The sequence below is a fragment of the Balaenoptera ricei genome, chromosome 13 (genome assembly GCF_028023285.1).
Source record: "Balaenoptera ricei isolate mBalRic1 chromosome 13, mBalRic1.hap2, whole genome shotgun sequence".
Classification (NCBI taxonomy): Eukaryota; Metazoa; Chordata; class Mammalia; order Artiodactyla; family Balaenopteridae; genus Balaenoptera; species Balaenoptera ricei.
This window is the reverse complement of record NC_082651.1, coordinates 16,755,235-16,770,379: the sequence shown is the minus strand read 5'-3', so window position 1 is coordinate 16,770,379 and position 15,145 is coordinate 16,755,235. Positions and strand designations below refer to the sequence as shown.

Here is a 15,145-nt window from a genome sequence, read left to right as displayed (position 1 = left end):
TATAAAGTGTATTCCTTAGCAGTGGTGACTTTAAGAATTTGAACAGACCATTCATCATGTCTTGATTAGAAATGCAGTAGTTACTTCAAAAATTTATAGTCATAGCTGTGGTTGTTTATGAGCTAGACTCTACTTGGAAGTTTTATAAAATTCAGTATTGCATATTTCCCTGAATATTTTGTTTTATTTTTCTTATTATAATACAAATAAATTATAATTAATGTCTTCACCAGTGTGCCTTATAAAATGTTATCACTGTACAGGTGTGTTAGAACATGCAAAGTTTGGGAAGCATTGCTTCAGAGCAGGGGTCCCCAACCCCCGGGCCACGGACCAATACTGGACCATTATTGGTCCATGGCCTCTTAGGGACCATGCCACACAGCAGGAGGTGCGCGGTGGGCAAGCAAGCGAAGCTTCATCTGCAGCTCCCCATCGCTGACATTACCACCTGAACCATCCCCCACACACACACCGTCCGTGGAAAAATTGTCTTCCACAAAACCGGTCCCTGGTGCTGAAAAGGTTGGGGACCGCTGCTTTAGAGGATTGTAGAACAGTTTTCTCCGCATGAGAATCTGGCTTTTGGTTAACTCTGAAGCTCTGTTCCCCTGGTAACCTAATACAAGTAGAATGTCAGTTGTTTCTAGGCAACATTGCTTGTGATAAAAATGACCCCTGATTGGTAAATTATATCTGCATTGAGAAGAACTATAAATGAATTATAAATATCTGAAGGGGAGCCATAGCTTTGGACTTCCCATAGTGCGGCAGTTCTTTTTCTGGGCATGTCTCTGCAGGAACCCTAAAATGTATGCTTATAGTTATTGCAAGAAATATTGGCTCCTCTTAAGCCAGGGTGATTTGCACACCCATCCAATATGGATCTCATGCCCTTGCATCTGAGTTGTCACGTGGGGAGAGGATAGCTTGGGGGTGGCTATTGAATTGTTGCATGGAAAAGCAAGACTGATGCTGCCTGGAAGGCAAGAAGTAGTTCCTGTTCTAGCCTTCTAGGTTGAGGGCTGCCAGATATAGTCTATGAAAGTCTAATGAGCATGACCATTTAGTTGAATTGAAGGAGACTCTCTGGCAGGGCAATGTGTAAATATTTCTTTTTCATACTCCTGAAAAAGGAGCCACTGTGATGTCTGACCATTCCCTCCCTAGTACATGTTTCCTCTTAGTTACACTTTTGTTTAATTTTCTAGGTGAAAAGGAGTTACTTATCAGATATTTTACCATTTCTGGTTAATCAAACCAGAAGCAAACCAAGCCATTTCTCTTCTCCAGTTCAGGTTAGATCTAGACACATACTGAATCATGATATTGACCATAATCAAACAGATTGAGTTTACAAATGTAAAACTCAGGAAATAGCTAACTTCTTTCCAGGCACTTGCTTGTTTCCCTTTGTCCAATAAATATGTTCAAGTCATAATGATTAAAACTGTGTAATAATGAAAATAATGAGACAACTTAAATTTGCATAGGGCCCCGTGAGCTCATCTAATTCACCCAGTACCTTATAGCAGGTAAGGAATCACTCTCTTGTTTGTAGAAATCAGGATGGGAGAAGGGAACAGGGTGGACAAAGACATATGTATGCATTCTAGCACAGCCTAAGCTGGAAACCAGCCTGACAATTGAAAAGGGCAGTGTGTGGACAGAAAGAAACTAATATGAGACAGGAGGGGGGTGCCACAAACACCCAGCAGAATAATTTGGATTTAATGATATAAGCGATAGGCTGTTCAGAGTTCTTGAGCAGAAAGGTCTCATGAGACAAACCATGCTTCTACATTCTTAGTCCAGTGGATCAGTTTAAAAATGAACAGATGCATTTTCCATCACTGCAAGGTGTAACAACAGATAGAGATGCTGTTTGAAATAACAAATCACACTGAGATCTTATTGTTTTAGAAAAATCAAGAATTAATTCCAAGAGGAGAAATCATGTTTTTTAGGCCCCCAGTAGATTTCCTTTGAGTTTTATCTGAAATCAACAATAACAGGACAATTGATGACCTACCACAATCAGTCATGCAATTCTCTCCACGTGACACATCCTTTTAGACATTAATAGAAGCCTTGAGTCTAAGTTTCATTTCAGATGGACAGAGACAGTTTCTATCACAAAATAATTTGACAAGGGATTCCATGATTCTACATTGAGCAGCAAGAAAACGCTACAGATATTTTTTTTTCCAGTAAAGCATAGTTAAGTGTAATTTTATTCAAGACATTCTTCTCAGTCTGATTAACTTTCCAAGGATCTCTGTTTAGTTAATTGGGTCATAAAGTCATCTTCTTTATCAGCAAAGTAGGGATTTTAGAGCACAGCAATTGAGAAAGTTAAGTTCTCTTTTTAGGTCTTAAAGGAAGACTAATTTTTCTGGTTATTTCCTCAAAGAAAGGCCTTTATGGAACAAACATCCAAAGGAGACAGCTGAGGGAATTCCCTGGCGGTCCGGTGGTTAGGACTCGATGCTTTCACTGCCAAGGGCCCAGGTTCGATCCCGGGTTGGGGAACTATCCCGCAAGCTGCACGGTGCCAAAAAGAAAAAGAAAAAAAGAAATAACAAAGGAGGCAGCTGAAGTTTGAGGCTGAATTCTGAATGCCATGAGGTGCTGAAAAGGCAGCCATCACTTAGGAGTAGTGGATCAACTCCTGGAACAGTTGAGCACTGAGGTTTATAGTGTGAGGAATGAAGCACAGGAATCCAAGGAGTATATTTAGGGTTCAACCCCTCGGGAACAAACTGGAAAGTCTAAGGAAAATAGGATTCCAGAGAACTGGGCATAGGCCTTCTTAATTTTTGCAAAGCTTTCCTTGACCCTACTGCCCCTTCTGCCTACCAACTGGATTGGGCTAGAAGGAAATCCCTGCTGATCTTCAAGAGAAGCATTTCATTAGAGTAGTGAGGAACAAGCCTAGTTTTCAGAAACTTTAAGACGGAATGGATGGGGAGGATATGGCCATCATAAAGGAAGTTTAAGAGAAGGAAGAAGACAGGGGATTCTAAGTTAAATGGCAGCAGGGTTGAGAAAAAACTTTCTTTAAACTAAAGGGAAGCTTTCTACAAGTTAAAGAGAAGTTCTGCATATTTTTAGATGCAGAGGAAAAGTAGCCAAATGCCAGGAGAGGTAGAAAAAAGTGATATGAAACCTCTCCACCTCTGTTTGGATGAAACCCTGAGAGATACACTCAAGGGGATAAAACACAGTGAAGGTATGAGATTTTCAAGTTGAAGGTACAAGAGAGAACTCACCTTGTCGCCACCATGTTTTTGTTGTTGTTGTTGTTTATTTGCTTTCAAATAAAGTTCAGTGGTTACAAACATTATTGTGTATCAGAATCACGCAGGGAACTTGTTAAGCTAGAATCTTTGAGTCCCATACATAGAGATTCTGATTCTGTGTTGGACCCAGAAATCTGGATTCTTAAGCACCCCAAGTGATTTTGATGCTGATGATCCAATCTTTCAAAAAGACTCTCATGTGTTCGTCTGTCCTGTGCAGAGTAGAGATGTGTAGTAGAGGAAAAGGCTTAGTGGTTTGAGAATGAGAATCTTGAATAGGTAGGAAAATGTAAATAAAAAGGATTTCTTAGTGGCACTGAGCACCAATAAGTTAAAATTCAGTATCATGGACCACATCTGCTACCTTCTAGAAGGGCCTTTAGTAGCAGATAGATTCACACAGAGTGAGTTTTCTAGACACACACCAGGGCCAGGGTGAGGTGTTTGTTCTTGCTTTTAGGTTGGTTTGATGATTGATGTTAATGAAACATCTGAAGTTAATTACAGTTTCAAAGACAAGTTGAAATCTCCCACTTTGTAGAGAATCACCTGAAGAATGTCCTAATTATATCTTAAGCTGTTGACAAAGAAAAACATTTTAAACATTTTCCATACACCTCACCAGCAACAGGTAATACCTGGCATTTTCCCAGATGTTTCTGGCGTGAGTCAACCAGAACACAGACGAAGAGTCAGGCAGTGGCATCTGGTAGGAGCTAAGCAAGTTGAAGTTCTTCTGTTACGGCACTGACTTGGGAGAGCGGCCTTCGAGACTCCCCACTCCACAGCACCATCGGCTCCCCCAGTTCCCTTGTGTGCTCACCTGAACAGCTCTTGCTTTGAGATTGCTTTCATTCTGGTCCTGTATGCCCTAATTTTAAAAATATTTTTCTTACTCAGTGTTATTAAAACAAAAATAGAAGTTAAAACCTAAAAATGAATTTTGCCAATGGTTCGTCAATTTTTGATTAACAGACCTAAAGCATATGAGATTTTGTTCCAACCCCTTAAAAAATTTATCATGCATACGTACGTAAATTTGTTTACATACAACAATTTCAGGGATTTCACAGATGACCTGAAGGCTGTGCTCAAGGGCCATGAACTCCAGGTTCAGAATGCAGAGTTAAGGACTGTAAGAGAAAATAGACGTGGGAAACAGTTGATTTTCACTGGAGTGTTCCCGTCTAAGTTCTTATTTTAAGAAGTTTTAGAGAATCAGCCCTTTCTATTCTCATTCCTTTGTTTCCCACTCCTATCCTTGCTCCTGTTTTTATCCCGTTCTTGCTTTTCTTCTTTACTTGATCAATTTCTTATTATGGGTGAGGTTGAAGAATACCCTTGATGAAATAAACAATTTCTCATTAACGATTATTTTGATATGTGATAAACTGGACATTTTTAAGCTTAATCTGGGTTTTGATTCTAATCTTATCTAATTCATATTTTCTTGTTTTGATCTTTCTCATAATTCTGTAAATATTGGGTAGTGTAAAACTCTTTTACACTATTATTATTGAATAGTTTCTAAAGAATCAAAGATAAATAAAAACTTATTTCCATGTAGCTTTCATAAAAATCCATAATTGATTTTTTTTTGTAAAAATCACGTAACTGAAACTATCAAGCATATTGCCACAGTTGTGAAATCCTTAAGAGCTATAATAAGTCCAACTGTTGTTAAAAAGCAGCTCCCTTTTCTTGAGTAATTTATTCAATCTAAAAGTAGTCTGTTAGAATTTTTTTTAATTTTTAAATAATACTTGTTTTCCAGAAATGTTTTATCTTTTTAAAACAAAATAGTAATGCAATTGCTTAATTTTGTGTTGAATACTGTATTCACTTGCCCCAATTTTTATTTGTTCAAAGGGTTGTGAATTATGAGAACATCAGTAAAAATGACTACTATACTATTAGCAAAAATGCAGTAACACATGTCTATAATGGTGATGTTGAATTTATCGAAATTGATCGATGGGAACAAGAATATCTATATCACAGAGAACTCACTAAGATTCCTGTATTTTCACTTTTCCGGAAATGGAAGGCTTTTAACGTGTGGAAGAAGAATGTCCGCTCTAAAAAAATCAGTGGATGTCGAAAATCTCTACAAAAAGATCTGTTCATTGTTAATCATGTATGTATTTATTAATCATATTTTAAAAGAATTACTCACAGAAAAACAAAGTATTGGTATAGACTGTCCCTGAATAGAATATTTCATCTTTCAAGAGAATTGACAATTTTCATCCTGTTTGTCACTTAAAAGTCTGGCAAACTAGTGTATTTCTACATCTTTTTTTTTTTTTTTTTACATCTTTATTGGAGTATAATTGCTTTACAGTGTTGTGTTAGTTTCTGCTGTATAACAAAGTGAATCAGCTATATGTAATACATATATCCCCATATACCCTCCCTCTTGCATCTCCCTCCCATCCTCCCTATCCCACCCTTCTAGATGGTCACATAGCACCGAGCTGATCTCCCTGTGCTATGCAGCTGCTTCCCACTAGCTATCTATTTTACATTTGGTAGTGTATATATGCCAGTGCTACTCTCGCACTTTGTCCCAGCTTACCCTTCGCCCCCCTCCACCATGTCCTCAAATCCATTCTCTATGTCTGCATCTTTATTCTTCTACATTTTAACTAGGGTTGCAAAACACTAAAGTATAACAAGAGAGTTGCACAGGTCCCCTTTATTTAGGAGCATCTTCAGAGGTTTGGATTCATGACCCCCTTTCTTGTTGATCAGGAAAGTTGTATACCCTTTTGAACAGAGCAGGCCAGCAAGCCCTATTACTAATTCTCATTTTTGAGACACTCTGGACTTTATGGTCCAAAATAATTTGGGGGCATGTTTTCATGGGCCAATAACTCCCAATGTCTCATACATTTTCTTCTATCGTGGATTCAGACAGTAGGGAAATTTTTAATATTTACTTTGGAGGAGGGGATTATCATGGAAAAAGAACTATTAAAGGGTATGTGGCCACATTTAAAATCTCTACTCACTCCTTGAATTTTGACTTGCAGTAGAAGTTTTCTATTTGGCCCCTGGGAATGAGCTGTAACCACCATTTCTGTCATGCTCAGAGTCCTCAGCTGTCTATTTTATGACACTGAGTCACCACCCTCTTACATCAGAAGCTTCAAGTTTGCTTTTTACTGGTCATTTCGTTCACTTTGCATATGGTAATCTGAAAGATCATTATCAAGACATCAGTCACACAATAAAGGAACATTCAAGGAATACAGCTCACAGAGGTGTTAGTGCAAAACAGATATATAAGATGTACCATCTCAGGCCCTCCATCCCATCAAGCATTCTGGGTTGTGGAAAAGATTCTAATCCTTCTTGACATCAAACTCAACCCCTAGACCTCTAATCTCACCAAGGATCTATCAATCATTTGAACCTATTTTACTACCTTTTTACCACCTTTCATCTTTTACCATGTCTTGGACACTATACATTTCATAAATTTATTCCTAGGTAAGTAAAATAGTTCCTCTTGCATTTAACCTCTATCAATTCTTAAGGCTTTTTCTCTTTTTTTTTAATGTGCTGAGAGTTGTCATTCTCTCTGCTCACTATTCACACCAATAGTGCTTTGGCCTTGACAATATTTTCTCTTTAATATAGCTCAAGCAGACTAGAAAGTTCTCATCATTTTAGTCTTAGGTTGACGTAACTAATCGAGCCATTGTGTTGGTTTAAATATCTATTAGATGCTATCATTATCCACACACTTACCACTAGTCTTATATTTACAGTGAGTTAATTAAGGGGGCTGATTCTTTTAGACTATGTTGAAGGGATAAATGTGGAGCTGTCCTTGAAATTTTTCTTTTCATGATTATTTTTAGTAACCACCCTTACTGGCATCTGTGCTCACATTTCCTTATAACAACTTTATTGAGGTATGATTCATACAATTCATTCTTTTAAAGTATACAATTGAATGGTTTTAATATATTCATAGAATTGATCAACCGTCACCACAGTCTATTTTAGAACATTCCCACCATTCCAAAAAGAGTGATTAGCGTCACTCTCCTTTTCTCCCCAACTCCCCCAGACCAACCCCTGCCCCAGCTCTGGTCAACCACCAGTCTATGTCTTTTCTCTCTTGATGTACCTACTCTATACATTTCATATAAATAGAACCATACAATATGTGGTCCTTTGTGACTGGCTTTCTTACTTAGCATAATATTTTCAAGGTCCATCTATGTTGTAGCATGACATTTCTTTTTATTGGTAAATAATATTCACTTGTATACATATATATGTTTTATTTGTCCATCCACCTATTGATGGATATTTGGGTTCTTCCACTTTTTGACTATTATGAATAATGCTGCTATGAACATTTGTGTACAAGTTTTAGTCTAGACATATGTTTTTATTTCTTTGGGTATATACCTAGGAGTGGAATTGCTAGGTCATCAGTAACTCTGTGTTTAACATTTTGAGGAACTGCAAAACAGTTTTCCAAAGCCACTGCACAATTTTACATTACCACCAACAGCATATGTAGGCTTCAGTTTCTCCATATTCTCACCATTACATCTGCATTTTTCATTATAGCTTTTCTTACTGGTTATGAAGTGGCATTTCATTGTGGTTTTGATTTATATTACCCTGATGACTAATGATGGTGAGCATCTTTTCTTGTGCCTTTTCGCCATTTGTATATCTTATCTGGAGAACTGTCTATTCAGATACTTTGCCCATTTTTAATTGAGTTACCTGTATTTTACTATTGAGTTGTAAGAATTCTTTATATATTCTGGATACAAATCCCTTATCAGATATATGATTTGCAAAACTTTTCTCCCATTTATGGGTCTTTGCACTTTCATGATGGTATCCTTTGAAGCACAAAAGTTCTTAATTTTGATGATGTCCATTTTATACATTTTTTTCTTTTGCTGCTTGTGTTTTGGGCATAAAAAACTATTGCTTCATCTCAGGTCACAAAAATTTACCCCTATATTTTCTTCTAATAGTTCTATAGTTTTAACTCTTACATTTAGGTCTTCAATCCATCTCAAGTTAATTTTTGCTGATGGCATGAGGTATGGGTTCACCTTCATCCTTTTGCATGTGTCTGTCCAGTTGTCCCAGCACCATTTGTTGCAAAGACTATTCTTTCTGCCTTGAATTGTCCTGGCACCCTTGTCAACAATTGCATGTAAATGTGAGGATTTCTGCACTGTCAATTTTTTTCTGTTGATCTATATCTATCCTTATGCCAGTACCACACTATCTTGAGTACTGCAGTTTAGTAGTAAATTTTGAAATTAGGAAGTGTGACTTCCCCCGGCCTCTTGAATTTCCACATGAATTTTAAGATCAGCTTGTCAATTTCTGCAAGGAAGCCAGTTGGGATTTTGATAGGGATTGCTTTAAATCTGTAGATCAATTTAGGAAATATTGCCATTTTAACAGTATTAATTTTTCTAGTCTATGAACATATAATCCTTTTCCATTTATGTAGGTGTTCTTCAATTTCTTTCAACAATGTTTTGTAGTTTTCAGAGTATATATTTTACATTTCTTTTGTTAAATTTACTCCCAAATATTTTATTCTTTTTGATACTATTGTAAGTGGAATTGTTTTCTTAAATTTCATTTTGGATTTTTCATTTTATATATGTAGAATATATATGTATTATAGAGTATATATGTGTATTCTATACATATATGTGTATTCTATGCACATATATATTCTACAATACATATAAAGAATATATCTAAACGATATATGTATAAATGTATATAAATAGTGTATATATATATATATATACATATTCTATATAACAATACAATTGACTTTTGTATATTGAGCCTGTTTCCTGAAACCTTGCAGAATTTATTATTGACTCTAGTAGCTTGATTGTTTTGTATGTGCTTGTGTTTCAATTAATTAATTTTAATTTTTATTGAGGTACAGCTGATGTATAATATATATTTCAAGTATACAACATAGTGAATTTTTAAAATTATATTCCATTTGTACTTATTATAAAATATTAAAATAATGCTAATACTTATCACTTTCAATGGGCACTCTTGATATACCAGCCTAAGAATGAACCACCTAACCCAGATTCCATCGGAAATTTGCTAACAGCCAAAACAATGATGGGAGAAAAAAACAAAACACCTTCAGTCTCTCTTACATTCACAACGGCTTTCACATTTGTCCTTTATGCTGACAGCCAGATATTTAAGTTAAGCCAAAGTAATTTCTTAGATTATATATATTTTTTCTTCCTCCAAATTCGCACTGTCAAACTCTAACGTTTTGGCAGACCATCAATCCAGTTTTGCTGTCCATCTGGATCCTAGCTATTTATCCCTTTACTAATAGAACTTATATTTTTGGCTCAAGGACTTTTTTTCCAGAGTACACTGGACTTTCTGGCTTTCACTGCCACATTTTGATTACAGACTCATTCCTACTCCTGTATTCATGTTAATTTATTTAGTATCTGATTTCAATTCAGAGACATAGCCTCTAAACTTCTGCTTCTTTTTTTTAAATTAAGTATAGTTGATTTACAATATTATATTTTTGCTTCTTTTTTATCATGAAAATTCCTCCATGAGATGAATCTGAAGGGCTATATGACTTCCTAGATGTTTTGTCACATAAATCTCTTCAGTGAGGACTCTACTAATTATAACTTCCCTTTATTTGTACTTAGAAAAAATAATTAAAACACTATTTCATGTTGGTCTGAATGACTATTGGTTGTCCTGTTTTGGAAACTCCTAGAAAAGAGTCCAAGAGTGTGCTATATATAACACTTAAACCAATGTCACATATAAATAAATTTAAGTTAACTTTTTAAAAATATAATGTTATTGCTCCTCCTTTGATTAGATTAGAAGTGAGGGTGAATGACCTAGAAACAATCTTGGAACATGTGCCTTCAAAACCACCACCCTAAAACCGTGATTTATGATGATGGCATAGAGGAAGATTAAATTATATTATGTGACATTATTCCACAAATACTTCCACTCATTCTGCCAGCCCACATTGCAAGATAGATTCTTAATAGTGACTGTTACCCACTGAAATTTTAAAGTTAAAATTTGTCTTTGTTCTATATCATAACCTCTTAGATCAATAGATGGACCCATCCATTATCATAGTGACTGGACATTGTAAAGTCCTAAGGTAACACTAAGAATCTTTTAATAGCTATTAGCCAAACCTAGTGAAATTTAAGATATTGCCCCATCCTCAGTTACTTGCCCTCAATTTCATGGTTAAAAGACATGTATTCAAAATGAAAAGAAAGGAATTCAGACAAATTAAATCTGATAATTCAAAGAATACTTTCAGAACAAAATTTCAGAAGTGTCCCTTTTCAATGTACGCACTTTGTAGCTGTAGCTAAAATTAACATATAGAGCTATTTATTTTCCTTAATTACCATTCTTGCTTTCCCAATATTTTTATACTTCTAAAAGGCAAGGGTTTTTTTTTTTTACTAAATAATGATAAATTTCTATTTTCATTTAGTATTTGCGACCAGCTCTCCTTAAAATAAATGAATTGTGTTATCAATTGAGTTTTATGGGACTTTGTTCTATTGAAAAATATCACACCTACACCCTGCAAGAATTTAAAGTTGCACAAGTCGTATGGCTAGAGGAGGTGAGGAATTTTGTCTATAAGTTTCAAGATTTTTTTTCCCTATTACTGATACTTTGGTACCACTAATGATACATATTTATCAATGTCTAGGTGACAGAGCGCCTAGAAGAATTTCGAAACGAGGCCAAAGAAGTGGTCAGAAAGGCTTGTCGAGTTGCTCTGCGTGCTGCAGGATTTATGCCTGATGACTGTGCATATGAACCTATTGAGGGTATGAAAGGGAAAGAACTTCAACAGATCAGAAGTGGTGGCTTTCTGAAATGTTAACTCATTTTCATTCCACTTTTCTATTTTAAATAAGGACCCTATTTTTCAATTCTTCCAATCTTTGCTTGATAGATTATAAATTCAATGTATATTGTAGAAGGGGATAAAACAGTAAGTACCACATCTTCCTTGCATTACCCTTGCTTGTGTATAGTATTTCTAAACTGGTTACAGAACCTTTATTTCACAAGCATTTTATAGTGGACTCGGGGGCCTCTCTGCTTAAATGTATGTCCAACCTACTAGTACAGGCAATAGGTTTGTTAATATTAAGGGACTGGATGGATCTCAGGATTGGCCCCAGCTGGCAGGGAATCTTTTATGCAGGCAGAAAAGGAGGGTAAATCTGTTCCTGGAAAGAGGTGGCATGGGACAGAGATCAGATCCTGTTAAAGAAGATGTTAGTAAGCTGTCTAGAGTCTTTTGTTGAGTTGAAATCCTTTGATGTGGAATTTGTTTGGATAACTGGGCTGTTTTCTGGAGTCTGAAATAGCTCATGAACCAAAGCATTTTGTCATTTTCGAATTTTACTTGTCTCTTAATCCATATTGAAAGAAATGGAGTTTTTACACAAGAATTCTTGTCATTGTGTCTTCTGTTGTTCTTAGGTCACTGTAAAATGCCAGAAAGCGGAAGTCTCATTGAGTTGCCTACTTCTGGAGACTCTGAGAAAATGACATACACAGAGCAGGCCAGCAAAAGGCATCACTGCATGAGGCTAACATGGTAAACTGTTATTCTTTCTTTCAAGAAAAACTAGAGCACCCATCCTTCTCAAGTTTCATTAAAGTTAAAGCCATCATCACAGGATTCACTAGTGATAAGGGATTTGGAGGACACAGTAACCTGAATGCAGGCTCCAGAAGCCTGCCCTTCAAGCTGCCACCTAGCAAAGCAGCCAGAGAAGGTGGAGGGCATGTACAAGGCCAAGAGCTCCTCTTTGATCACTAAGGCTTTGTTTCCCTCTAGCCCAGCCAAGAGCACTGGGCAGGCTGTAGTAAGGAGAAGTCAGGCACACAGAGATTTGTGGGCCTCCTTGAGTGGATCTGGAGGGTCTGCTCCACCTGTCTGGTTCCTAAAGAGCTACAGGCAGCTTCATGGCCACACAAAGTTCCACCCTCTTCCTGAGGCAGGTTACCACGGGGAGACCAGAGAAGAAAGTCCACCTTCCAGGACCTCACCAGGACCTTCCACCTGCTTACCCAACTGGGTCTTGCCATTGTCCCAGAGTTTGGATTCCACATCATTCTAAAACCTCATCACTGCAAATAACTCGTGCAAACAAAATCACCAAACATAATCTGAAGAGTTGTATGTGGCACTAGAAAACACTGATGACTGTTACTCTGCGCTCACTAACTTGGTCCACATTTTACAACCATTTAATAAATCTTAATTGTGCCCCAGTTTATATGTGAGATAATCTGGTAATAAATAATGTCTGTATTGCAACAGAAGGCAGTGAAGCAGTCCTGAGGCCACTATCATAGGTTAGAGGCCTGTCAGGCTCCACTTAAGCAGCATAAAAAGTTATTTCAAATGCCTTGCTGACTCAGTTTACATTCTAAGCACTCAAGTAGGGAAACATTAAATTTTCATCTTTGGGTTAGCAATTGCTGTCAAACAACATTTATTCAATAATAAAGATTTCATTACCATTAGAATGTAAGTCACAGATATATATTTACTGATTTCTTCTTTAAAGCATCTTTAAAAAAAATCTTATGGCCCCTGATGAGCTATGTGCTTTTTTCATAACTATATTGCTCATTAAATATCCTACTGAATGGTTAGAACACCTAGCTAAATTGATGCTATATATTTGAATGTATTTGTGTTTTAAAGTGAAGAATGTCTAAGAACAACTGTTCTGGACAATTAATCTCTGATATTGTAATATAAATGGAAAGTCAAAAAGAAATTATGATATTTAAAATTTTAAATACTTGCTTTAGAGTCACTTTCAAAAATAGGTAGTAAGTATAGAAAACTGAAGCAGTATTGTTTTTCTTTTTTTTTTTATATTTCAATACTTTAATCTACAGTTACAGTATTTCACTTTTGTCAACTGTTCCAATAATGTCCTTTAAGACATTTTTTTTTCCTCTCCAAGAAATGATACAGTTCAAGATCATGTAGTTGTCATGTCTCTAATCTCCTTAACCTATGCTTTTTAGTTTTTCTTTATCTTTCATGGTAGTGAGATTTTTGAAGAATACAGGCCAGTTTTTTTTTCAGATGTTCCTCAATTTGGATTTACCTACTAAAAACAGTTAGGATTTGTTTGCAGTTTTTCCCCCTAGACTGAGAGCATATAGTGAAAGTATTTGGATTACTCTCTGCCCTGCTCAGTTCGGTTATGTTGCACATTTGAAGTACAGTTAATTGGATTGATTTGGTTTGTTTGCATTTAGTTTAATGTTGTTTCCCCCATTCTTGTTGGCTTACTTCTATTTTACTGAATATGTAGAATATCAGGATGACTTCAAAAGTCAAAACTATACCAAAAGACATTACTCAGAGATGTGTTCAGTCCCCTCTCTTTATATCCAGCTCTAGGCAACCAAGATCTGATTTCCTTCCCTATAGTTTTTGCCTTTTCCAAAATGTCATATGAACAGATCTATATAATATATAGTCTCTTGTGTCTTTTACTTAGCATGCTTTTGAGATTCATCCACATTCCGTATCAGGAGTTCATCCTTTTTTAGGTATTATTTTCTTTGTTTCTTGCCATAATTTGGTAGATGCTGTTGTCCTCGTTTTACAGATGACAAAACAATGCACAGATTAGTTAAATAAGCCCAAGTTCATACAGGGAGAGTAGAGCCTGGATTTGAACTCTGGCAGTTTGATTTTTTTTTTTTTAATTTTGAGATAATCATAGATTTGCAAGAAATTGCAAAGTGCAGAGAGGTCCTGTGTACTCTTCACTTAGTTTCCCTCAGTGGTTACATCTTACATAACTATAAATACAATATAAAACCCAGAAAATTGACATTGTATAGTGTACAGTGTATCATTTTATCACATGTCTAGATTTGTGTAACTACCACCACAATCAAGGTACAAAACTATTCTCTCACTGTAAATATTTCCCTCATGCTACCCCTTTATAGTCACACCCACTCCTTCCCCCACCACCATCCCTAATCTTTTTTTTTTAACATCTTTATTGGAGTATAATTGCTTTATAATTGTGTGTTAGTTTCTGCTGTATCACAAAGTGAATCAGCTATACGTATACCTATATCCCCATATCCTCTCCCTCTTGCATCTCCCTCCCATCCTCCCTAACCCAGCCCTCTAGGTGGACACAAAGCACCGAGCTGATCTCCCTGTGCTATGTGGCTGCTTCCCACTTGCTATCTATTTTACATTTGGTAGTGTATATATGTCCATGCCACTCTCTCACTTTGTCACAGCTTACCCTTCCCCCTCCCCGTGTCCTCAAGTCCATTCTCTACCTCTGTGTCTTTATTCCTGTCCTGCCTCTAGGTTCTTCAGAACCTTTTATTTTTTTTAGATTCCGTATATATGTGTTAGCATACTGTATTTGTTTTTCTCTTTCTGACTTACTTCACTCTGTATGACAGACTCGAGTTCCATCCACCTCACTACAAATAACTCAATTTCGTTTCTTTTTATGGCTGAGTAATATTCCATTGTATATATGTGCCACATCTTCTTTATCCATTCATCTGTCGATGGGCATTTAGGTTGCTTCCGTGTCCTGACTATTGTAAATAGTGCTGCAATGAACATTGTGGTACATGACTCTTTTTGAATTGTGGTTTTCTCCGGGTATATGCCCAGTAGTGGGATTGCTGGGTTGTATGGTAGTTCTATTTTTAGTTTTTTAAGGAACCTCCATACTGTTCTCCGTAGTGACTGT

The 15,145-nt window shown here is 36.4% G+C and overlaps 1 protein-coding gene across 1 annotated transcript in view; it reads left to right on the top strand.

Moving 5' to 3' along the window:
- DNAH6 (dynein axonemal heavy chain 6) overlaps positions 1-15,145 on the top strand; it is a 298,766-nt gene that overhangs the window by 35,133 nt on the left and 248,488 nt on the right. The window contains exons 5-8 of the mRNA XM_059942689.1: positions 5,172-5,439; positions 10,849-10,983; positions 11,074-11,194; positions 11,859-11,976. Of these exons, the coding sequence (XP_059798672.1) occupies positions 5,172-5,439; positions 10,849-10,983; positions 11,074-11,194; positions 11,859-11,976 (642 nt within the window). The remainder of the gene's footprint in view (positions 1-5,171; positions 5,440-10,848; positions 10,984-11,073; positions 11,195-11,858; positions 11,977-15,145) is intronic.